Source organism: Macaca mulatta, chromosome 4 (genome assembly GCF_049350105.2).
Source record: "Macaca mulatta isolate MMU2019108-1 chromosome 4, T2T-MMU8v2.0, whole genome shotgun sequence".
NCBI classification, from domain to species: Eukaryota; Metazoa; Chordata; class Mammalia; order Primates; family Cercopithecidae; genus Macaca; species Macaca mulatta.
Window position 1 is genome coordinate 147,674,071 of NC_133409.1, and position 26,105 is coordinate 147,700,175.

The 26,105-nt window shown below is 46.8% G+C and overlaps 1 protein-coding gene and 1 long non-coding RNA gene across 5 annotated transcripts in view; both read left to right on the forward strand.

The window, feature by feature from the left end:
* The window catches only part of ILRUN (inflammation and lipid regulator with UBA-like and NBR1-like domains), a 114,868-nt gene extending 95,860 nt beyond the window's left edge, over positions 1–19,008 (forward strand). For 2 of the 4 annotated variants that reach the window (XM_001116543.5, XM_001116536.5), the window contains one exon: positions 17,160–19,008. In XM_001116543.5, coding sequence (XP_001116543.3) covers positions 17,160–17,195 — 36 coding nt within the window. In that variant the 3' untranslated portion in view covers positions 17,196–19,008. Of the gene's footprint in view, positions 1–224; positions 761–17,159 lie in introns of those variants that run through there. The other 2 variants (XR_013416486.1, XR_013416485.1) reach the window with 2 other exon arrangements.
* On the forward strand, positions 10,427–14,869 carry LOC144340429 (uncharacterized). Its single transcript, XR_013416536.1, has 2 exons — positions 10,427–12,546; positions 13,407–14,869. It is a non-coding gene; the product is annotated as an uncharacterized LOC144340429 (long non-coding RNA).
* Positions 19,009–26,105: the final 7,097 nt, after the last annotated feature.

The following is a 26,105-nucleotide window of genomic DNA, read 5'->3' on the forward strand; positions in this document are numbered from 1 at the left end:
AGTAGCTGGGATTACAGGCACCCACCACCATGGCTGGCTAAGTTTTGTATTTTTAGTAGAGACAGGGTTTCACTATGTTGGTTAGGCTGGTCTCGAGCTCCTGACCTCAAGTGATCCTCCCGCCTCGGCCTTCCAAAGTGCTGGGACTACAGGCATGAGCCACAGCACCTGGCCCTTTTTTTTTTTTTTTTTTTTTGAGACGGAGTTTTGCTCTCATTGCCCAGGCTGGAGTGCAATGGCGTGATCTCAGCTCACTGCAACCTCTGCCTCCCGGGTTCAAGCGATTCTCCTGCCTTGGCCTCCCAAGTAGCTGGGATTACAGACATGTGCCACCACGCCCAGCTAATTTTGTATTGTTAGTAGAGACGGGGTTTCACCACGTTGGTCATGCTGGTCTCTAACTCTTGACCTCAGGTGATCCACCCACCTTGGCCTCCCAAAATGCTGGGATTACAGGTGTGAGCCACCATTCCCGGCCTGACCAGTAGTTTAAATGTGGTCTAGATCAAGAGACAAATTAAGAAAACTAGGTGATGTGAGTCCTCTTTCACATGCTCTAATAGGAAAGACTTCTTTCAGTAGTAATAACATAATGAAGGATTGATTTATCCGTTGATTGGGTGGTCATTACAAAGGATTTTGTGGATTAGTGTTAATTGTATAGGATATAAGAGAAGTAAATTGGCAAGAGAGTAAATTGCCTGTATTTGAGGAAAGACGTTTCACATCTTAACGCTCTAATAAATAAAATGTTTTCTTCTAAGCTCCTATTTCTCTAGTATTTTTTCTTGAATTTAACCCTCCAGAGTCTGTGACTGTTCTGAGTGGTAAATGGGCCAGCCCTGGGCTAAGCATGCTTTGTTAGAATGAGAACTTGAGTCTGTTGGGTTTAATGGGAAGACTAACGTTGATTGAGGCAAAACAAACCAATTGCTCCTGTGCTTTCTCTAATGGAAGCTGCCTCACCCAACTACAAGCTTTCTGGCTTGGCCATCACTGCAGTTTTAGGAGAGAGCTGTGCTGTTCCTGGCCAGGGCACTGCACTTGTCTTCCTGAATTGAGAGACCATTAATTGTTTTCCTCTTTAGGGACTGATGCTTTTTAACCACCTCTGTGATGGTTGCACACAGTCATCACAGAAGGTTGGGAATGTTGGGCTGGTGTTTTCTGCCAGCGTTAATTGAGGTCCTACCAGGGGTTGCTTCTTTTGGAAGGACTGGACTAAGGTGAGGTTATTGACTTATTTCTTGAAGTTGATGAACTCCTGGTATTAATATGTTATCTAGTTTTTTTCCTGGACTTTGTAGGACCATTTAGAAGTAGCATTTGCAAGAACTGTAGAGAAGAACTTCCCATTAGAGATAATATCCAAAAAGACTATTGACTGTAATGCATTGAAAATGTGAAACCTAGATGCCAAAGAGAAATTGGAGTCTCCTTTTTTTCTTAATCTAAGCAGAATCCTAGAAAGCATTTATATGAAGCATCGAGCAGGTTCTCTGAAGGCATTTCTGGCTAAAGTTGAGTCAGCTCCACTCTAGCTCTTAGGGCTCCTTAGGAATAGAATAGGGTGTAGGAGGTAGTCATCAGTAAATATTCATACATCTGGGCACTGTTCAGAGCAGTGTACATCGTACATTAGGAGACTTGAGGAATAAAAGGATCCCTACCTACTAGGAGCCCGCAGTACAGTAGGGGATATGAAACGTGCACAAAGCAATTAGAGAGCAATTCAGTCAAAATGAAGTATGAGTTTGGTCAGTAGAGAACAACATAGTCCAAATGTATAATCTGTGTTTTGGGTTTTTTTCTGTGTGTGTGTGTGTGTGTGGTTTTTTTTGAGATAGAGTCTCACTCTGCCACCCAGACTGGAGTGCAGTGGCACAATCACAGCTCACTGCAGCCTTGACTTCCTGGGCTCAAGCGATCCTCCCATCTCAGCCTCCCGGGTAGCTGGGACTACAGGCTTATGGCACTACAGCCGGCTAATTTTTAATTTTTTTTGTAGAGATGGGATCTCTCTATGTTGCCCAGGCTGGTCTTGAACTCTTGGGCTCAAGCGATCCTCTTACCTTGACCTCCCAAAGTGCTGAGATTATAGATGCAAGCCACTGCTCCCAGCCTATGTTGTATGTAATGGCTAAAAGGGTGCAATAAGAGTTAGAGAAGCAGAGATGAAGTGGAGATGGAGTTGAAGGAAAGGGCTTTTCAGAGGATGGGTGAGATTTGGAAAGATGGACAGACAGCAAGGACATGGAGAACAGTTGAAGTGCCGAGGGCAGAGTGAGTAAAGAGATGAAGTGGAGATGGAGTTGAAGGAAAGGGCTTTTCAGAGGATGGGTGAGACTTGGAAAGATGGACAGACAGCAAGGACACGGAGAACAGTTGAGGTGCCAAGGGCAGAGTGAGTAAGGGGCCTGCAGTCGCGAGGTATGGGTGATGGACAATGGGAGATAGGTTCAGTTGGTTGCAGTGTGTTTTTTTGATGAGTAGGGATTAAATAATTATACAAATGACGTTGAAAAGAATTGGTTAAATGGAGGACATCTGTCATAAATATGAGTGGACATCTATCATAAATCTTTGCTAAATGTGAGCCTTAAATGCAGAGATAATCCTAAACATTTATATTTGGCTTGAGAATATGTAGTTTATTTATTTATAAAGGCAGGCATGCTTGAGGTTCTGAAGTATATACCTGAGGAAGTGATGAGATCAGGTATATATCAGAGTTATTTTTTAACTATTTGTATGGGCTAGGCATGCTGCTAAGTACTTTACATGTATCGTCTCATTTTTAGATGAGGAAACAAAGATGTAAAGATGATACATTACATGTATCTCATTTTTGGATGAGGAAACTAAAGCTTAGCTGGCTAAGTAACTTGCCTAGTATCACACAGCCAGTGAGAGGTGGAGCTGGCATTCAAGTCCCGGTGCCACATTACTAACAGGTGTTTGATGGTAGGTGAACCTGAGCTTTCCCTCGATCCTCCTGTTGGGCTGGAGATTGTGTTGGGGGAAAGCTTGCATTGAGTTGATGACTGGTAGTATCAAGGTGTGAATGAGGAGTTGTTTAAATAAGATACACAACCCTTATATAATCTGATCATTGACTATGGCATCTTTTGAAGAGCTCCAGCGTTTGCTGGGTCTTTAAAGTAGTGACTTCTTTTTCTGGTTGATAAAAAAGATAAAAGTATTTTTACACTCAAGGTACCCAAGCCATGTGGTGTTTATAGTAAATTAGCACCCTTTTATTTGTGAATGAGTGGAGAGGAAGAAAGAGACCTTTGGGGCTCTGGAATTGGGAAGTGTTTTCCGTTCAGCCCAGGGGCCATTTTGTTGTTGTTTGTTTGTTTGTCTTTTGAGACGGGAGTTACGCTCTGTTGCCCAGGCTGGAGTGCAGTGGCACAATCTCAGCTCACTGCAACCTTCGCCTCCTGAGTTCAAGCGATTCTCCTGCTTCAGTCTCTTGAGTAGCTGGGATTACAGGCACGCACCACCACGCCCAGCTAATTTTTTGTATTTTTTGTAGAGAGAGAGTTTCACCATGTTGGCCAGGCTGGTTTCGAACTCCTGACCTCAAATGATCTGCCCACCTCGGCCTCCCAAAGTGCTAGGATTACAGGCATGAGCCACCGCGCCTGGCTCAGGTGCCATCTTTATCGGCTAGGTAGGAGGGGTGCCTGAGGTGCTAGTGTCAGGGATCCTGAGTTGGCAGTAGATCTGATTAACTCCAGAGAAGTCCCTGCTTGCCATCAAGTCTGGGAAAGAACGTGATGCTCTGGAAGCCTATGACCACAGTTTTAGCAGGCAGGTAGTTTCCTACTGCCTCCATAGTTACAATTTAACTTGCTAAGGTTGGTAGGATGAAGGTAAAAGATTGCTTTAGGCACCTGCACTATGAGGGCTGGGTGGATATGTCAACAGAATGGCACATCTGTCAGTGCCAGGAACTGGACACCCTGGAGTCCTTCCCAGCTGTTCTTGAGTCATCGTAAGCTCCCTGAACTCAGTGCTCCGTCCCTGGGGGGGAAGGCCTGCCCTAGCTGCATCCCACAACCCAAAGGGGTTTCTCCCTGTGGGGAGCTGTCAGAAGGAGTCAGAAAAGTAAGTATATGCTGACTCACCTCAAAGATTCATAAATCTGGCTCCCTGCTTTTGTTAGAATTTGGCTGGCCTTATTGTCAGCTCAGTTGTGACTGAACTATCTGTCCCAGGTGAACAGTGAGATCAAATACTGGTGAAGGCTAGAAAGTGTTTTAATTATCCCTTGTTATGTGATTAGCTGAAGAGCTTCTGACGATCAAGTCAGAGTAGGATGGGTGCTCACTCTGTTGACTCAAGGGTAACCTTGCTGTGAATTCTAGCACTGTGACTCATCTCTGGGGGGCCAGAGTAGCTTCTGTTTGGACAGTGTGAAACTGATGAAGAACAATTCACAGAGGTGTGGAAAGAGAAAAAAAAAGCCCTGTTAAAGTTACATACACCTTTTTCTTATATGCCAGTAATTTTTAAGATTTCACTGTTTTCTAAGAAGGCCTTTACAGGGCAGTAAGACCCCAAATGACCTGATTCAGGACAGCTGGGAATAAGAGTATGGCTGGCAGAATCGAGGGGCTGTTCTTTAGGACAGCTACATGCTTTGCTTTCTTTCACTACAGGAGTAATGATTTACACTGGGAGCTGAAGAGGACCCCAAATTCACTTATTTTGTTTCTTGAAATATGGCTCTTATATTGTGTTTGTCCTTTCTTCCAAAAAAAAAAAAAAAGTGTTTGAGGCTGGTATATGTCATATATTCCCCCTTTAAACTGGATTACAGTCTGAGCCACTGTTATTACTTCCATCAAATGCTGGTTCAGAAGGAGAAACTTATTATTATCTTTGTGGGGAGGTTCATCCCGCTCCTCCAGAGCCAGCCCTGCCAAGTGCCATCTGCTCGCGCGCTCGTGCTTGCCGGCTTGCTTTTGTGCTTATTCTCTTCCCCCACCCCCACCCCTTTCCTCTCTTAACAGTCATCCTGTAAAGCATTTTGTATCTGGAGCTAGCAGGACTCAGTCTGCTTCTGTTACATCAGAAATCAGCTCTTTTTCTCACCTGCTGCTATCTGTGTTGACTAAGGCATAGAAGAGTTTTTTTCTCTCCATCCAGGTGAGGGTTTAGAAACAGTAGTGGGGGCTGCTGGAGGAGGTTTGGAAAAGGCAGATCTTTTGTTCTATGGGCCTGGCAATGTAATGGCTTGTGGATCTATTATCTACTTTGAAATGGCCAAAAAGTTTAACGTAATAATAAGGGAAGGGTTTGGGGTGATTTCGTGGAATTGGAACCAACATTTGCCTGGGTAGTTTGATCAGAAGGCAGGTAGTTGGTGTCCTCAACTGGGCTAGTGCTTATGTGAGGCATTAAGAGGGCACCAGTGTAACCTTCCCACTGCCATGAAACCCTAGAATTGTCTTCATTCTCACATGCAGATCCTCTCCATGAAAGGTTCAAAGATGGTTCAAAGAGAAGCTAGATGGAAAATTGGTGTCACTTGGCCCTCTGGCAAGGAACAGGTAGTAAGAACACACTATTCTCATGCCAATGAAAGTACATTAATCAGAGCTGTAAAACTATCATTGAGCACTTACGCACCAGGCGCTGTGCTGAGGACTTTTTTAAATTTAATTTTCATTATTAAAATTTATCAGTGTACGTAGTTTAAGGAACCAAGTAGTTCTACAAAGCTTATGGCAAAAAACACCAGTCACCTCCCTGCTTCCCAGCCTCCAGTTTTTATTCCCCAGAGACAATAGACTCAGTGCTTGGCATGCATTACTTCATGTAGTCTACAAACAGTACCATAATAAAAGTGTTGTTATTATCACTCCTTTACAGTTACGGAGACTGGTTCAGTAATTTGCCCAATGTCGTGTACCGGGGTGATAAGACCAGGATACCAACAAAAGCAGTTATTTTGACTCCTAAGCATGCTCTATTCTCTTAACATTGCACTGTGTTGCTTCCCAATTGCAGTGTTCGAGTGCACATTTTTATTAGCTGGGCTGACAGTTGTGGGCTTTCTGTAATGTACAGCTACATTTTAAATGAGGATCAAGGCAATCGTTGACCAAATATTATGTGACTTTTCTACTATTAAACCTCTTCTCCCCACAAACTATTGCTTTCTCTCTAGCCTCCAAGAAGGGAAAAGATTACCTAGAAACCTTCATAGTCACTTGGGTTTAGGTTTTTGTTGGCATTGAAATTTTCATTAACTCACTCTTGTTACAGCAGATCTGCATTTTTGATGTCATACACACAAAAACCAAACCTGTCTATATTCCTTGATAGTGGCCACAAGATACAGTCTGTGGAGTCTTATTTTTCTGGGACAAATTAAAAATCTCTCTTTGAATGTACTGAGTATTTTAGAATTAGAACATACGTAAGGGCTGTCCTACAGTTCCTTTAAAGTCGAGTTTTGTTTCTGTAAAGCCTATATGGAGAAAGAATATTTTAGGCAGAGGACAACCAGTGCAAGCCCTGAAGTGGAAGTTTGCCTGGTGTGTTCAAGGGATAGCAGGGAGGCCAGTGCCTGGAGCAGAACCACAAGAGGGAGAGTAGAAGGAGATGAAATCAGGGGACAGAGACCAGATCGTGGAGCGTTTTGTGGGTCCTTATAAAGTTTTGGGCTTTTGGTCTGAGGGTAAAGGGGAGCCTTAAAAGGTTTTCAATAGAGGGATAATATGTGTGACTTAATGCTATAAAAGGAGCACTCTGGCTCTTGTATAGTAAATACAGGGCAAGGGTAGGAACAGGAGGCCAACAGGGAAGTTAGTGCGGTCATCCAGGCAATGAGTAAGAGTGGTTCAGATCAGGCTGGTGGCAGTAGAGGTAAGAGAAGTGGTCCATGTCTGGATCTATATTGTGTAGTTAGAGCTAACAGGATTTGCTAATAGGTTGGAAGGGGATATAAGAGAAAATAAAGGATAACACCAGGGTTTTTGGCCTGAGCAATTAGAGGGATGGAGGTACCATCAATGGAGAGGGGAAAGGATGTGGTAGAAGTAGGGAAGAGATCAGGGTACCATTTTGGATACGTTGGATGTTTATATAAACATCTAAATGGAGGTGTCAAGTGGGCTGTTGCATTTCCAAGTTGAATATAGAGTGTAGGAGAGAAGTCTAGGTGGAGATATAAATTTGAGAGTTATGTCACATGGATGGTATCTAATGCTATAAGACTGAATGTGATTCCCTAAATGATGAGAGGTTAGGGTTTCTTAGCTGACTAAGACTGTTGACATTTTGGGCCAGTTAAGTCTCTCTTTTTTTTTTTTAACGAGGCAAGGGTATATGTGTCTTATGTGTTGTACAGTGGTTAGCAGCATTCCTGGCCTTTCACCCGCTAGATGCCAATAGTACCGCCCTCCCTCCCCACAGTGTAACAACCAGAAATGTTTCTTGACATTGCCAGATGTCCCCTGGGGGGCAAAATTCCCCCACTGGTGAACCTCTGGCATAGAGGTCCAAGGACTGAGCTTAACACTGTCTATCTAACATGTAAACCATTTCATACTATCCATAGTACCTTTACTGCTTTCATTCTTATTCTTCATTCACAACACACTTGTGACTTTCATAGTTATAATCCTCATTTGAAAAAATAATAGGGAAGTATTATAAGTAACTTGCTCACATTCACACAGCAAATTGAAGGTGGGCTGCAGGCTGGAACCCGGGGATCCAGTTTGAGTCTAATGTTCTAGACCACACTACAATGAGGTTTGTTGGCAAGTGAAGTTTGTTGGCTATTCTCTGGAGGTAGTTTATACACTTAGTGTCAGGTCGTAGAGACCTCTTCGTTCATTGTAGGAACTGCAAAAGAATGTGAGGCCGGTAGGAAGCAACACAGAGCAACCAAGGGACCTGTCCCAGTTGGCTGGCAGATTAGCACACTCTGTACCAGAAGGGACTTGCCAGAAGACTCTGGGCTTAATATTTTGATGATTCTCTTTTGAAAACCCAGAAGAGCCAGTAAAGCCCTCCCAGCTTTGCTGGTGTTTACATTGGCATGAATGTTGTGTGCATTTTTTAAATAAATTAAGCAAACACTATGGGCCTTAGAAAATGTCTTTTGTTGTTTGTAACATTACTATCTGACTGAGAATAAAAAGTATCTCCAGGAACTTTCCTTTTTGTACCTCAGTAGCTTCCAAGCTGTCCAGCTCTATTTTATTTGCTTTGGGCTCTGAGCATTGTTTTAGATTGTTCTAATGCTATGCACTCTTGTAGCTAAAGCAGAGCTAATGTTCCCAAGATTGCCAGCATATTTTATTTTGGCTATAAGGGCTCATTCTCTTCCCCATACTCTGAATTCAGCATTTTAATTTCTGATGAAAGTTCTCAAAGTAGGACTAGTGAAATTATTGGTTCAAACAGATAAAGTATAATTCAAAAGTGTAAGAATGGCTCCTGGTATAGATGCTCAGGTTTCAAATGACTTGTTCTCAGCTAAGTCTGCTTTAATTGTATTCCAGCAGGACCAGAACAAAATGTAAGGTTAAGAACTGTTGTATCTCAGGAAAAATGGGAGCTTCCTTAGAGCTGTGGGTGTTCCCCTGCAAAGGTTTGAGGGTCTTGAACTTTTTGCTGTGATTTCACTGCCTAAGGGCCAGTTAAACCCGTTTGCTTTACACAGTCAATAATATTGACTGATATTTTTTCAGTCAGTAAGTGAGGTCTCCTGGGTGCTCAGCCACTAATCCCTATCTTCAAAGAATTTACTATCTGATAACATAGATGTGACTAATCTATAGGAAAGAAGAAGAGCCAGTGAAGATCAAGTATGTTGAGTTCTAGTTGACTTTTAAGTGATCATAGGAATTTGGGGACGGCCAAAGCAATAAGGCTTGGAGTAATCAGGAAAGCAATCCCTTGATGGAGGATGGATTCAAACTGAATTGGAGGGAAGAAGAACCACATGCGGGAAGGCTCAGAGGCAACCACAGGCAGGGTGTGTTCACAGGACACTGGCTAGCTTGGCCGTGGTGAGTGAGGTGTGCTTAAAGAGGGTGGGGTGCATTTTGGAGGAAGACCTTTAAAAGCCAAGCAAAGGAGAGTTAACATTTAATATGAAAGGAGAGAGTGCCAGTGCCAGCAATGCTTTTGAGTAGGGGAGTGGCAAGACAAAACCAAATATAGCTGAAAGGAACCAAGAAGGAGAGAGAGAGCTTATTCTCTTCCCTTAATCCACCAGCCATTATGGGAGCTGATGCCTGTCAATTAATTGTAAGACACACAGTGGAGATGATGGCTTGTAAGGAAAGGGTAGTTGACAGAAAGTTACAGGAACTTGAATGAAAATTCTGAGAGAAAGTTGGACCAGCAGCCTCACCCTGTGTCCTAGCAGGGTGGCTACATGACTGGGAACTTGAATAAGCTTCTCTCATGTGGGTGTCCTCCCCAGTGAGACTCTTACTGATTCTTTCTTCCTTTTTAGGAATTTCCTCTACCCTAGGAGATGACCGTGAAAGAGTTCTGTATAACAGCATCCCACTTGGATTCTAGCACGCTTGCTATTACATCAGATCTTTGGAGCTAGAATTCTGAATCACAAATAGCTTTTTTCTGAAATCTTTACTAAAAGGGGAAGTCACATTCAGCTAGGATCCTCTACCTCCATGTAGAAACTTTGAATAATGTGTTTTCATTCACAATTATGTTTGAGTTTTATTCTTCATGGTTTTTAAAAAATTTGTAAGGGGAGTAGGGGTGGGTGAAGGCTGTGGAAGTTGCCTTTTGCCGTGGGGGACTTTGGATGGATAGGAGGATGGATGCCAGGGAGGATGTATGGAAGGATGAGGGATGGAAGGATGGATGATAGAGGAAGGATGGAGGGATAGATGATGAAGGGTTGGATGAATGGGTGAAGGGAGGATAAATGGGTAGATGAGAAGTTCCCCAACAGGACTGTAGAGATAAGAGCAACAGAAAAACTATTACAGAGGCAAATAAAAAAAGTTGTATTTAAAGAGCTTTAAAAATACATTCAGCACACTAATAACTGAGTTAAATGTTTCAGCACAATCAGAAGGCCTGGTTGAACTGAGCTTGCCCTGTCATCAGCCCTTGAGCATAAAAGTAGGGTTTTTTCCTATTCTTTGACTGGTTCTCGCGCTCATTCTCAGCCAGTGCATCAAATACATCTTTGAATTTTGGGAGACTGTCACATGAAAGTGACTTGAACAGGCCAAGTGTGGTGGCTCACACCTGTAATCCCAGCACTTTTGGGAGGCTGAGGTGAGTGGATCACCTGAGGTCCGGAGTTCTAAACCAGCCTGGCCAACGTGGTAAAATCCCATCTCTATTAAATAAACTACAAAAACTAGCTGGGCATGGTGGTACCTGTAGTCCTGGCTACTTGGGAGGCTGAGGCAGGAGAATTGCTTGAACCCAGGAGGTGGAGGTTGCAGTGAGTCAAGATCACGCCTGTGCACTCCAGCCTGGGCAACAGAGCGAGACCAATGTTAAATCATCTACAGAAGTCCTTCTCTCATGCTGATGTGGCCCTGCTCTGCCAACCAGCAAGCCTCCCGGAGGTAGTCAGAAGGCACTAAGGAAAGGGCCCTGGTTTGTACATTCCTGAGAGAGTGCTCATTGCCCTGCTCATTACTCCAGTACAGACTTAATTTTATTTCTAGTTAATGAGAGACTAATGGGTTTGATCAGGGCCTAGTCAGTTTCTGGCCCTTGCCAGCCAAGCCAGGCCTGTGAGCAGGGCCTCACCACACAATGTTTGCAGTACACAGTCAGGACAGGACTTAGTACTAAACCCTGTATTCTTCTGTGTTTGCATTCAGTGTACATAACTGATACAAAAGGAGCACTAGGCGGGAGAAGCACTGACCAGGACTGACCCAGGAAATGAGGAGGAGGAGGGTCCTCATGGTGTTATCTGATAATGCCATCAGTATACACCGAGAGAGCATATTATTTCTCAGCCATACAGCAAACGTGCTTGTCTTTTTATTAACCTGTGTGAACCTTCTTATTTATTTAAATCAAATCACAAATAAAAGCAAAATAAAGACAGGTATGTGAAAGTCCTGTGTTGTGGTGATTTATCTAAACAACAAGCTTTCATATAGAGAAAGAGTAACGCAAAAATCTCTCAACAAGACATCCTTTTTTTCATTAGGAATTTCAGCCTTCTTTTTTTTCCTAGAATGTTGAAAAACGGGCTGACTCACCAGTCAGTGTATTTTATAATTCATTCATTCATTTTACTTGAGTCTACTGTGTGCAAGGCAGAAATAAGTATCAGGAACAGCTTCTGTCCTCAGAAGGGCAGCCTACTCTTCTGATAGCACTGCCCTGCCTACTGATGAAAATAGGTGAATGCAGGTTAAAAAAAAAATCTAACTGAAATAGAACGATTGCCTGTTTTTTAGTACTTTGGCATACAGTTAATGTTTTCTATCAGTGATACTTTTTTAGTACTCCTTTTTGGAAAGGTTATTTTGACTTCTGTATAATTTTAGGAAGGACTCTAAGATATTGCAGGTTTACTCTCACATAAGATAAGTGATAACCAAGTCACTGGCTAGGAGTGATTCTTGCTATTCGACAGACACAACTATAAATGATTGTGTAAAACAAATCAGGAGAGACAGTTATTTTTAGGTTTGCTTTGAGGACAGGATTATAAGTACTAGATCTTAAATTTTCCTTTTAGGAGATTGTTAAGGATGAGACTGAGCTCATCTTTGTGTCTCTGAATGTTCGCTAACAATATTTTAGAGCTGAGCACAGTGGCTCATGCCTGTAATTACAGCACTTAGCCAAAGTGGGAAGATGATTTGAGGCCAGGAGTTCAAGACCAGCCTGGGCAACATAGCAAGGACCGCTCCCCCCCTACCCCCCCCAACCAAAAAAAAAATTTTTAATTTTAGGAAATTAGCCAGATAATGGCTTGCAGTAGTTATTATTGCATTGTGGAGATACAGTTCAGGACTTGGCCCAACTATTGTAATCATTCAGCTGGCCTAAGGCAAAAGTCTGTTTCCCAACACTGGCGAGCAGGAGGCGTTGCTGCCTTAGCTAATGACTGTGGAACTGTGGAGCCTCTGTGCTTTAAGAAGGCTTGTCTGCTCTCTAGCCAAGTTGAACTTAGGTCCCCATGCTCGTTCCTATGATAGCTGGTCAGTGAAAGCTTAGGGAAAGCTGAGGCAAAACAAGCAATACCTCAGCCCCTATGGACCAGAACAGTTTCATATCCCCTAGCACGTATAGGGCTGTTCAGTGTAGCCTTTGGAAACCGATTTCTGTGTAAGTAGTGTATGCCCTGAGCAACTAGCCTTTAGACCTGGAGTCAGATACCAGAGTTTTTTTCTGGGTTTGAGTATTTATAGTCTCCATTAGCGTGGATAAATCAGTCTTGCTGCTAGTCCCTATGTGATAGGACATGATTCTTCCTAGAGGGGAGTGACTTTCTGCATCAAGCTCACTGGGAGTTTTTTTGTTTGTTTTTTATTTGTTCGTTTGTTTTTTGAGACAGTCTTGCTCTGTCGCCCAGGCTGGAGTGCTGTGGCGCAATCTTGGCTCACTGCAAGCTCCACCTCCTGGGTTCACGCCATTCTCCTGCCTCAGCCTCCCAAGTAGCTGGGACTACAGGTGCCCGCCACCACGCCCGGCTAATTTTTTGTATTTTTTAGTAGAGACGGGGTTTCACCGTGTTAGCCAGGATGGTCTCGATCTCCCAACCTCATGATCCACCCTCCTCGGCCTCCCAAAGTGCTGGGATTACAGGCGTGAGCCACCATGCCTGGCCTCACTGGGTTTTATAATCAGGATGATGGCTTCGATTTTTGCTTGAGTCAAAGTTGAATTCAGGGTCCTGTGGTACCATCTAATGCATCTGCCCTTTGATCTGTTTTCCTTATTAGTAGTGGTACAAGTGTAACAAGAGGTATTTCATTGATTCCAGGTTAGCTAAAATATTCGGCATCTGCTTTTACTGCAGATAAAAGTTGAAGAGTTGCTAGGCCCCAGAAGAGAGTGAATGTTACCTGTATTGCCAAATCCTAATTTTAGGCTGGGATTGTCGTTGGCTACCAGAACCCATTATACCAGGTCTTAGAACTCCAGTGGAGGCTGGGCATGGTGGCTCAAGCCTGTAATCCCAGCACTTTGGGAGGCTGAGACGGGTGGATCACGAGGTCAGGAGATCGAGACCATCCTGGCTAACACGGTGAAACCCCGTCTCTACTAAAAATACAAAAAACTAGCCGGGCAAGGTGGCGGGCACCTGTAGTCCCAGCTACTCGGGAGGCTGAGGCAGGAGAATGGCATAAACCCGGGAGGCGGAGCTTGCAGTGAGCTGAGATCGCGCCACAGCACTCCAGCCTGGGCGACAGAGCGAGACTCCGTCTCAAAAAAAAAAAAAAAAAAAAAAAAAAAAACCAGTGGAATCTGAAACGTGGATGGGCCTCCCATATTGAAAGTACCTCCATCCAGAAGGTACCGCCATGGTCTTCCCACTTGGCCTACTGCCATAGGACTCCCCAGACAAGCTGTTCTTGGAATCTTTGCCAGGTTTTTCCTCTACAGCTGGTGTTATGTTGCCTGTGTTCTGTGATCCACATGAGACACCTATGATCCTGCGTGTGGGGAGTCTAGATTGTAAAATAGGTTCCAAATAGAGTCGGCACCCTCTCTCTTCCTTGAAGTGATGGTAATTAATTTGGGGGTAAGGAAAATAGAGCTTGTTTGTCAAACCATTTTTCTGTTCCAGTTAACAACATCTCTAATACGTAGTTCACTGGGTAAAGGAGAATTAGGTAGCATTTTTCTTCATAAAAGGCATGGAACATCAGTAAATAGAGGATCAACAATAACGATAATCTAAACTAGTTAAATACCACACTGAATGGTCTGAGGGCCAGGGCACCCAAACGGACATCTGAAAATGCACGTGTCTTTATTCCTCTTGCTGCCAGTTGCATAGAACCTGCTTTATTTATCTGTTAAATGGGAATGTACAACAGCTTTTTAGCAAAGTCATAAACTCCCTTCTTCAAGTATTCTAGACAAATCATAAGGCCAGTACTTGCTTTATAAAGGCCCACATGAAGTGTGTAGAGCTTTGAACTGGAAAGCAGTTACATTTAGGGTAAAGGAGTAAATATTTCATAGGAAACATGCTGTTTGTTTTTTGAGTTTTCTCTTTTCTTTATTAAATGTATTATTTTTTTCCTAACCCTCAGAACCTGTGACTTTGTTTTATTTTTAAAAGGGAAGGTCTTACTCTGTCTCCCAGGCTGAAGTACAGTGGCATGATCATAGCTCACTGCAGCCTCGACCTCCTGGGCTCAAGTGATCCTCCGGCCTCAGCCTCCTGAGTATCTGGGACTCCAGCCATGCGTCGCCATGTCCAGCTAACTGAAAAAAAAAATTGCATGTGGAGATGGAGTCCACACTGTGTTACCCACACTGTTCTCCCAACTCCTCACCTCAAGCAGTTCTCCCGCCTCAGCCTCCCAAAGTGCTGGCATTGTAGACGTAAGCAACCATACCTAGCCAGGTTTTCTTTTTGCGGTGCATTTTTTTTCCTGCACAGAGACCTTTGAGCATTGTATTGGTTCTAACCCTTCAGGGAATTGAAGCTTTTGTTGCTTTTCTTGGGTAGTTCCAGATGAATGATTGTTGTTGGGAGCTGCTGAGTCAGGGCAGCTTGTTTTAAGCTGCTTTACTTTCTATTAGGTTGGTGAAAAAGTTAGTGCATTTTTTGCCATTAAAAGTAATGGCAAAAGCCAGACATGGTGGCTCATGCCTGTAATCCCAGCACTTGACTCTGTCTCGAAAAAAATAAAAATAAAAATAATGGCAAAAACTGCAATTACTTTTGCACCAACTTGATACCTCTGATGTATGTTACCCCCCTACTAGGCCTTGCAAAATGGAATCTGAGAGCCCTTTGCTGCCCCAGCCCACGCTTGCTTGAGTGAGTGGATGCTGTGGCTGCTGAGATGGTTGGAGCCATAGCTCATCTGCTAGAGGCATGGTTGGCTCGGGCTGACAGCCATGTGGCATTTTGGCAAATGCCAGCTGCTTCCCTCACCAGTGCTGCTCCCTTAATCAGGTTGCCTCACCTCTCTGAGCTTTGAGACCATACTTGTCTCCTTGGATCTTTGTGAGGGTTAAAGAGAACGTGTTAGGTGCTGCTGTAGCACCTGGCACGTAGTGGATGCCCCATTGGTGTTGGCCTGTCCGTTCCCCAAATCATCTCCTCAGGATTTTTTGTTTAGTTTAGTGATACCACCAAGCAACTAGAGACGTACTTCTGGTTTTGGGAGGCTTTATATGGAAAAACAGAAAGCAGGGATTGGGGAGGAAGCACACGTCATGGTCCAGCATGTTCATGGTTCGTGCAGCTGCTTTTGATGTTGGCATATCTTGGTGTCTCATTCTTATGAGGGGAAGCAAGACTGTGAAGCCTCTTCCGCTCAGCCAAGCAGCACAGAAAGTGCCTTTGGCAGGTTGGAATAAACCTTATCATGTGGCAAGGGAGAGCCAGTTTGGGGAGAAGTAATACTGCAGTCCGTCCGATTTGGTTTTGAATCTTGGCTCTGCCTCTTACCACGTGATTTTTTTTTAAAAAAAATGAGACAGGATTGGCCGGACACAGTGTCTCACACCTGTAATCCCAGCACTTTGGGAGGCCGACAGAGGCGGATCACAAGGTCGGGAGATCAAGACCATCCTGGCTAATACGGTGAAACCCCGTCTGTACTAAAAATACAAAAGATTAGTTGGGTGTGGTGGCGGGCGCCTGTAGTCCCAGCTACACGGGAGGCTGAGGCAGGAGAATGGTGTGAACCTGGGAGGCGGAGCTTGCAGTGAGCCAAGATCGCACCACTGCACTCCAGCCGGGGCGACAGAGCAAGATTCCGTCTCAAAAAAAAAAAAAAAGGCCGGGCGCGGTGGCTCAAGCCTGTAATCCCAGCACTTTGGGAGGCCGAGACGGGCAGATCATGAGGTCAGGAGATCGAGACCATCCTGGCTAACACGGTGAAACCCCGTCTCTACTAAAAAATACAAAAAACTAGCCGGGCGAAGTGGCGGGTGCCTGTAGTCCCAGCTACTCGGGAGGCTGAGGCAGGAGAATGGCGTTAAACCCGGGAGGCGGAGCTTGTAGTGAGCTGAAATCCGGCCACTGCACTCCAGCCTGGGTGACAGAGCAAGACTCCGTCTCAAAAAAAAAAAAAAAAAAAAAAAAAAACTGAGACAGGATTTCGCTCTGTTGCCCAGCCTGGAGTGGTGCAGTTGCGTAATCATGGCTTATTGCAGCTTCGACCTTCCAGGTTCAAGTGATCTTCCCACCTCAGCCTCCCAAGTAGCTGGGACCATAGACATGTGCCACCATGCCTGGCTAATTTTTAAAAAAAATTTTATAGGCATGGGTTCTGACTACATTGTCCAGGCTAGTCTCGAGCTCCTGGGGTCAAGTGATCCTCCTACCTTGGCCTTACGAGGTCCTGGGATTATAGGCGTGAGCCACCGCACTTGGCCTAACCACATGACCTTGAACAAGTCTTAGTCTCTGCAGTAAAATGGGTATCAGTGAAACAGGTGTTATAATACTCACCTGGCTTTTAGGGCAGAGGTGAGGATTAAAGGCAATGTAGGATTAGCCCCTGGTACTGTGCCTGGGACCTAGGTGCTAAATAAATAGTTGCTGTTTCTGTGTTTTTGCTGATATATGTGTTGTTAGCTAGCAGTAGCCTTACATCTGAAGTTAAGGTGCATAGAATGGCATATAAGGATCTTTAGCAGAGTGGTTGAGACACTTTTGTCAAGAAGAAAATAGGAAAGCTTTGTGGCCTGGGTGAAGGAAGGTTGGCATTGACTGATCTACCATCTGAAAGACTGGGGAGTTATCTCTCTACCGTCCCCTCTCTTTGGATGGTGTGATTCAGTGAGAAACTTAGCAACTTGAAATGTACTGATCTTTGACCTGCTGAGGTTTTGTATGGCAAAGGCCCTCAGGCCTTGTCTGTGAATTGGGGCTTCCTTGTGACTCACTGGGAACCAGAGATTCTTGCACTTGGTTTGGTTGTCAAGTTGCACTGCTATGTCTACCATCACTGACTATCTTCACTCTCTTCCAGGGGCTCCATGGGCCTTACCCCTTCGGCCAGTCTTAAACGGGTGTCAGCAAGAAGAAAAATTAACAAAAGACAGAAGGCCTGACTTTGGGGGGTTAGGGCAAGGGGTTCCTCTGGATTGCAGACCACATCGCACAGACCCCTGGCTCTGACCCCCTCTCATCCCGGAAGAAGAGGAAGAAGCAGAACAGACTAGTTTTGAGTAAACTCAGTATGCATGTGTGAATGCTGAATCACAGGAATGGTGTTGAGGCTACCAAGAAGAAATCCATGCAGCCACTTTGGGTTTTGTTATAGGCATCAGTCTAACAAGTCATTAGGTCACTTGGGAAGGGGGAAAAAGTTTAAAATGGGGGAAAAAAAGCCATCTTTTTAAACAAAAATTATTTTGCCTACAGAGAGGTTGTAGTTTTGAGCACATGTTAATTTTTTTCCTCTTTCCCCACTTTTCTTTTTTTAAATAAGGGATAACATATTCTTTATAGAATAGTGCTTGCTCTGGAAGAGATTCAGGTGAAAAGTTGGCGTGGCATGTTTGAGGACTCTGCGGATCAGTGCTACAGGAGTACATCTGCCGTGCCACATGACTCCAGAAGTCTCTGACCCCATTTGTTTTTAATGGCATCAGCCAATGAGTTATCACCCTTTTCCTCCTCTTTTCTCTTAATCTTCTGTTGATTTACACCTTTGACATTTGTATTCATCAACCCTGTGGCTTGTTAGCATCAGAACCTCTCTGAAGACCAAACTTCCCTGTGTGGCCAGGAGAGGAAGCCTTGAGGATAGATCTCGGGTGACGTGGGATTTTCTAAGCCCGAGAGGTGTCCTTCTGCACACCCTTGTAACAATTCAGATTGCTTTTCTTCCATGTTTCTCTTGGCAGAGAGAAATGCCATCATGCTTACTGCTCTTTTGGATTCTTCATGCAGTAGCTTCCCATTTGCTCTGGGAACAGTGCCTCTGTGCTGGTTATACGTATGCACCACGTGTGCACGCACGGGTGTTGGTGCAACTCGCCAGCAGGTGTGCAGCAGGCAAGCTTGAAGGTGGCCCATGCTTCTCTGTTGTCACACAACTCCTTTCCCTGTTTCCCTTCAGTTGTCCTCTGTGATATTTTCACAACCTGTTAGTGGAGGCTGAGCTGTAGAGGTTGGAAAATACAGCCCCAAAAGGGGAATTTGTCATGGGGAAGGGCCAGCCACTGACTACTTGATCTTGGAGACCACATTTAGATGGAAATGAGAGGACCTCCACAGCCCTGCCTCCCTGCCAGGATGCTAGGTTATTGGCTGGGAGGTGGGCAAGTGGCAGCCCAGCTGAAGCAAGAGGCTGATTGGCTGGCTGCTCACTCAGGCAGGTGGCCCCCCTGGCATCCTGTGGATTCTGAGCAGGTTGAGATGTGGATATCTCCATGGGAAGCTTGAACCAGGCTAGAACAGCTGTCTGCCAAAGATACAAGAATATGCAAAGTCCCTCTTCTCTTCTCACCCCCCTCCATCCCTCAAGTCTTAGTTGGTTTGAGAGCCAGGGATATGGATCCAGGGTGCTGTTGCAGGGTCACCTGCCTGTTACCACACCCCCGTCCAGCTGGGTGGTAGGTGAGGGTATGAGACAGGCAGGGAGACCAGGTGATGAGTGGCTGCAAGGAGTCATATAGCCTGGGTGTGGGTGAGGGTCTGCCTGCCTGTTTCTGTCTGGGTGTCTGAGTTCCAAAAAATGTGTGTTGTTTGTTCCTCCTCATCCTCTTCTGAGACTGTTGTTTTTTTAAAGCTTGATTGTGGGAGAAAAGCTTGTGTGAAATTCCCTCTTCACCTCCCCACTCCCCCCCAAAATAAAAGGGGCATAAACTTTATTCCACTGGAGAAGCCCTGGGGGTGGGTGGAGCCAGCCTGCTGAGAAGCGTGGTGCAGCTGGGTCTGGGACTCGACTAGAGCTTACTCTGGAGCACCTACTTCCTGTGTGCATGGGAGTGTTCCATTCCCTAGCAGAGCAGAGGGAAGTCTCTGCCAGGTGCCCGCGCCACAGGCCTCAGGATGGCTTTTTGTCTGAGGGCCTCATTAGGCCCAGACTGCTGCTGCTGGTACCAGTCTCCTGAGACACTGCCTCCCTGGACCCCATGCATGCCCAGCTGTTCTTACTGCTTAGAAGCCTTGAAGCAGCACATCTCCACTGTCCCTGGCAGGATTGTGGGAGGCTTCACAACCCCTGCTTTCCTGACTTCCTCATCTGCCCAACACTGGGTGCCCCTTCCCAGTTTCCCAGCAGGGGCTTCATGGGCCACCATCAGTGGGTCTGGGTCTGCCAGAGTCGTCTTGCTCTTCCTCTTGCTTCTAGGCAACCACACTTGGCAAGTTAAACGTTCCAAGCACCTTGTCTCTCTTCCCAAGAACAAACCATTTATGTGCACATCCTTGGAGGTGAGGTGAGCTCCTTGCAGAGGGCCAGAGTAAGTGCAAGTCATGGAGTGCAGGCAGAGGGGTCCATGGCTTCCCCAGCCCAGGGACGGTATCAGTAGCTTTCATTCTCTTTCTCCTCACTGGTATGGGTTCAGAGCAATGCCTAGAGCCCCTCTCTGCTCCCCTGCCTAGTGGGGTGGTAGTGGCTACCTCTCAGCCCCAATAGTCCCTGCTCCTCTTAGAATCTTCACCAAGTGGCAGGCCACCTCTGGGCGGGACCACCTGCGTGTGGCACCCAGGAGGTGAGGCAGACACCATGGTTAGGTGTCTGAACCCAGTTGGGGAGACAGAGGGGTTCAGACTTGGGAAGAATCTGTCAGTGTGCATGGAGTGAGGTGTGTGTGTGTGGATGGATGTGCACGTGTGCATGCCTTTTTTCTTTTTGCCATGAGGACAGTTGAATTTGGGGCGTTTTTCTACAAGAAGCAGTCAGCCTTCTCTCCCCCGTAAGGACTGGCTGTAACCTTAAGCCCATCAAAGTTACTTCCAGCCTGGAGAGAACCTCACCAAACAGCTGGTGTGGCCTGAGGGTGGTCATGGTGGGAAATGGGCATGAGAATAAATACCTCCCCAAATTCAATCTGAGCCCAGCAGGAGAGGATGGTAGGGTTGCCAGGGCTCAGAAGTGCAAGCTGGTTCCCCACCCCACCCCGCCTCACCGCACTTTTCCTTTGTTTCCTTGGGTGAATGCAGGAGCAGCAGTGGCTGCCCTTCCCACCTGGACAGTGGTGTGTGTAGAAAGCCAGCTGGATGTTTGTGGTGGGGCCTCATGGTGCCTAGGAGGAGATAAAGATGAGGAGGTTTTTCCTTATTGTATAAATGAATATTTGTATGATTAAATTAACACACACACCAAAAAAAAAAAAAAAAAAAACTGTTTTCATGTGTGTTGGTGAGTTTTATTGAACCCTCAAGCCTCCTGTAAACTTGTGTGGCCCCATAATGGCTCCGTGATAGGTACTATTTGGCCTCTGGGCCTTTCCCTTTTGCAGATGGGAAAACTGAGACGCTGAGGTTCATCATATGTTTGGGAAATTAGTCCTGGGTTTATAATGGGATCTCCTGTGCTTTCTGGTGCCCAGTGACCAGGAAGGTAAGGCACCTGCCTCCAAATGACCTGTAGGTCACCAGGGTGCCATGCCTCTGTTGATCACTACTGTATCTCCAGCACAAATAAGTATCAGCCAAGTTAGCACTGATCAGCCAGCAAGCATTGTTTGGTTCCCTGCCCCATGGGCCTGAATGCAAGACTCTTCTTTCTCAGGGAGCACCCTGATACAGAGCCCAGAGTGAAAGAGCCTGGGGGACTGGCCCAGAGACCCCTGGGGTGAGTGCCCTCACCCGTGACAGTGTACCTGCATCCTGCTTCCTTCCAGGTGCCCACAGCTGTTTGTTCTCTGTAGGGGAGCCCACCCCCCACTTCACCTGGGTCTTCTGGCAACTTCAGACCCACTCCTAGGCCTTCCCCAACACCCCCACTGCTGAACAGTTATTTGCTTGGCAGAATCTGTTTGTCTTTGGGGCTGTAACCTGTCAAGGAGTCACTAGGCCCTGGGAGAAAGGAGCTAGTTTGATGGTAGCTCCTGGCCTGAGCCATTCCCACGGGGGCTGGGTGACAGGGAGGGGGCTCTCAGCTGAGTCTGGGAGATGGCAGGGAAGCAATTGCAGTGGTCTGGGCCCAGCCCTTCTGGCAGAGCAAACAGGTACTCTCAAGTCTCCTCTGTGCCTCAGCCCAGACTGTATCAGGGTGCTTCCCACCCTGTTCCTGAGAAGGTCCCTCCCTCAGGCTCTTCTCACGCAGGTTCCTGAGAAGGCCACCTGCTTGCTGTGACCCAGCCATTTCCCTGACATCACCTGGTGCCCAGCCCTGTCTGGTTGCCAAGAGGATAGGTACTGAGGGCACTCATGGCAGCCCCAGATTTTGGAAATGGGGAAGGAGCAGGCAAGACTGCTTAGAGATAGGAGAGAATATATGTGAGTTCGGTGGTCAAGGGTGTTCAGAGAATGGATTCTGGCCAGTCAGCGTGACTGAAGATGTATTAGTATAGAAACCAGAACCTGAAACTTAAAAAATACCTATATATATCCTTTTTAGCCCTTAGTTCTGAGACACTGGGATCTGGGGAAATGCTTTCCAATCTTGAATGTGTGAAAATGCGGATTCTGATTTAACAGGTCTTAGGGAAGGGAGCAAGATGCCGCATTTCTAGCAAGCTCTCATGGATGCTGCTGGTCCAACCACACGGGAGGTCCAGCCCCCACCCCACACCCCAAAATCCACCCAGCCTGTGGGATACTAGCCAGGGATATGTTGGCCAGGCCCACTAGGACTTGAAGGAGCCGAAGTCATCGGGAACAGTAATGTTTAAAATGTGAGCAGTGGTTCCCCAGCATTTCCCAGGGTTGATTCAGGCTGTGATTTTTGACTTAATCATGATTTCTGGTGTGCTGCCCTTCTGTCACAAACAACAAATGTCTGAGTATCCACTGTAATTGTGGCAATATTGCCTGACCATTATTGGCCGATTCCTGTTAAACAGTTTATGGATATGAATCACCTAATTTAATCCACAGCCGTCCAAATGAGGCAATCAAGAGCAGATAAGCCTGGTGCTCAGTTTGTGAGCAACTAACATCTCTAAGTGTCTGGAGTCCTGTACAAGTGGCAGTAAAGCTGCCTTGGGGAGCATGGAGTAGACCTTAACTTAGTCCAAGGGTGTCTAGGAGACTTCTCTGAAGAAATGACACTGAAGCTGAGACCTGAAGAATGGGAGGATGGGACAGAGCTGGAGGAAACAGCCTACAGGAAGATGGGAGAGGGCAGTGTACTGGAGAGGCCGAGAGGAGATCAGTGCCTCAGAGAATAGGGGCTTCCCAGTGATTGCCCCAGCCCAGCCTGGGAGAGCTCTGCCACCCTTGCTCCTTGGCACTTCGTTAATTCATTCACTTATTGAACATCATTTATGTGCTAGGCACTATTCCAGGTGCATGGGATATAGCAGGAACCAAAAAAGAAAGCACCCTGCCGTCATGGAGCTGTGTTCTAGTTGGAGTAGACACACAAGGAACACAAACGTAGTATGTCAGGAGGTGACAGGTACTGTGGAGAAAAAGGATAGGAGTTCTGATGAGGGAGAGAGGATAACTATTTCATACAGGACAGTTGGGGAAGCCTTACCTAACACGCAGAGACTAAGCCTTATGAATACCTGGAGTAAGCAGAGCACCGCAGGTGCAGAGGTCCTGGGTAGGGCCAGGAGATGAGGTCAGAGCGCTGAAGAGGTCAGATTGTGTGGGGTCTTGAGGTGACTGAAGTGGCCGTGGCTTTCATCCTGGGTGAGATGGGAGCCATTGCAGGTTTGTGAGCAGAGGGAGGAGTACATCTGGAATCCCCCTAGCTGCTGTGTTGAGGATAAACTGTGGAGGAAAGGGTAGGTGCAAATAAACTAGTAAGGTGGTTCCTGGGGAGTGACAGCGAAGGAGGTGAGAAGTGGTTGGATCCTCATTACGTTTTGAAAGTGGAGCCAACAGTATTTGCTGATGGGTTAGATGTAGAGGAGCAGAGAGAGAGAGAAATGACCCCTGAGATTTGGGCCCAAGCAACTAAGATCTACTTACTAGATTGACAAGTTACTGTTAGCTAAGAGGCAGGACCACATGGGGAGCAGACTTGAGGGGAGAAATCAGGAATTCTTTTTGGACTTGTTCAGTGTGAGATGCTCAGCAGGCATTCAAGGAAGGGGCCAGGCTGGCAGTGTGGATACACAAGGCTGCAGCTTAGAGGCGGGGTGGGGGAGTCCTCAGAGCGAGATGGAATTTAAAACCTCGGCACTGGTTGAGGTTATCAAAGGAGTGAAACGTTGGACCTTATCTGTTGCTCCCTCAAAGCCTACTTTTTGCCCCAATTCCTTCTGCAAGGATCTTCTCTGACCAAGAAGACCTCTCCTCAGACTCAGAGCTCTGTTGACTGCAGTTGACGTCTCTTCTGTCCTTTTCCTTAGACTCTTGTGCCCCCACCCACTCCCTGCTGGTCACAGCAGACGGTTATGGAGTGGATGAGGGAATGGATGGTGTCCAGGCCAGGGGTGACCCCATCCAGGAACCAGGCTGCAAGGGCAGGGAGGAGTGGAACCACAGCCCCAGTAGGGCCTAGTTTAATTCCTGTGGTCCTTCCTCCCAAGCTCCAGTCTGGGGCCCTGGAGCCAAATCCTAGAAATTCCTCCTGCTGGGCTGTGAGGGAGAACCCTGAGAAAAGAGGGGGACTGTGTCTGCCTTGGGGCCTAAGAAAAGAAGCCCTGCAGGGGCCATGTTCACCTGCACCAAGCCCCCGCCCTGGTCAACAATCGAGACACCCTGGATCCCTGATGGGCTGGGGTGCCACGGCTCAGTGCCTCTGAGCAGCCAAGGCATCCCCCTCTGCACCTTATTCCCACCTCAGTCATGGGGCAGTGGGACACAGCAAGGGCCAGAGAGGAATTTCAGCCGAGCTATGAGGAAATCCTTGTCTCAGGCTGTGGCTGCTGATCCACGTTGTGGGAGCATGAGTGGTCCTTGGGGTGCTAGGAACATGGCCGCCTCAGCTGGTGTGGGGGTGTGTTTATGGCCAGCAGAGGGTGCCATGGGGCCCAGACCTCACCTCGAAAGGATGAACACTGCCCTGGCCTGGCCTCCCCTGCAAGGATTTCCCAAATTCCCACCCCTCAAGGGCGAGTGTTGCCTCTGCCCTCCACCCAGGTCGTTGAGCTTCAGTCTGAATCTAGGCTTTGCTGTTTATCAGCCATGTGACTGTGGTCAGTATATGTAGGCTTCAGAACTTCAATGTCCTAATCTGTAAAATGAGGATAGTTTCTACCCCAGAAGTGTCATAAGAATTAAAACCATCCGGCCGGGCGTGGTGGCTCAAGCCTGTAATCCCAGCACTTTGGGAGGCCGAGACGGGCGGATCACGAGGTCAGGAGATCGAGACCATCCTGGCTAACACGGTGAAACCCCGTCTCTACTAAAAAATACAAAAAACTAGCCGGGCGAGGTGGCGGTGCCTATAGTCCCAGCTACTCGGGAGGCTGAGGCAGGAGAATGGCGGGAACCCGGGAGTCGGAGCTTGCAGTGAGCCGAGATCCGGCCACTGCACTCCAGCCTGGGCGACAGAGCGAGACTCCGTCTCAAAAGAAAAAAAAAAAGAATTAAAACCTGCTTCCTCCCACCTCTCCCCCACACATTTCAGCTTCTTGACAGTTGAGCACACTCTAACCAGGGGCCCATGGCCATGGAGATGAAAGCTTGGGGTCGGGGATGCCTGCAGAGAGGTGGTGGGTTTGCAGGAGTTGTCAGGGTGGGTTGGGAGGGAATCTCTGTGTTGAACCCCTGCTGGGTCCTGTGATGTACGTCATCCAGGGCTGATGAAGAAACATGTTTCTGATGGGGAGATAGGACCTAGGAGATGGGAAAAGTGAGCACCAATAGGGAATCCAGGCTAAGGGTCCTGTGAGTGAGGCCCACAACGAATATGCCAGGCAGGAGGGTCTGGGAGAGCCAGGCTTTGCCCCAGTGCTTTGGGATGGTAGTCGCCATTGAGAGCATCCCCAAAGATGAGACAGCACTACCTTCCCCACAGTCCCACAGTCTGTGTGGACCACTCCTAGCCCAGGCTTTCTCTACAACACCTGAGCCATCAGGGAGAGCCAAGGCACCCCAGGGGGAAAAACATCAGTGACTGGTTGGGAAACAGGAACCGACTCCAGCTGGCTCCCATCCCCAGGCTGGGCAGCCAGGGTCTAGTGGGGTCCAATCATAGTGGTGGTGGTTGGGCCTGAGGGGAAGCACCCTTGGCTCTCAGGACTGGTTTGCATGGAGGAGAGGGTGATTTGCATCTTTGAGGAGTTTGCAGCTGTGGGAGGGGAGGGGGCGCTGGGAACCTTTATCCAGGCCTTCAGTCTCCTGCTTCCTTCTGGGTGAGGGGGAGGCGAGGAGCATACCCTGCTGCTGGCCAGTCCCTACTTTACTTCATGTAAGGAGCACAGCTGGGTCCTAGAGCCACTGTCTTGAGATTCAGGCTCTGTCTTGTGTAGAACATGTGGATTCAGAGCACAGAAGCCTCCACATTACCTGCACATGCACACAACCATTCACAAGCATGTAATCCAGCATACCTGTGCAGTTCCGTGCACTGCTCACATGGGGACATAGGCACATGCAATACATGTGCATCCACATACTGACACCCAGGTGCACACTCATTACTGTTACCTTAGTTCATATGCAGACACATCACACCCACAGGGTCACATAATCTCACACCAACCACACACAAGCTTACACATTCACATTCACACTGTAGAGTCATTTTAAAATTGTTTTTCCATAAGTCAGGCATAGTTTACATTCTTTCTATTCCATCTTCACAACCTCCAGAAGTAAGAACTAATTTTTCCTTGTGATTGAGGTATAATTTACATACAGTAAAGAACACAGAACTTACAGGCCCAGCGTGATG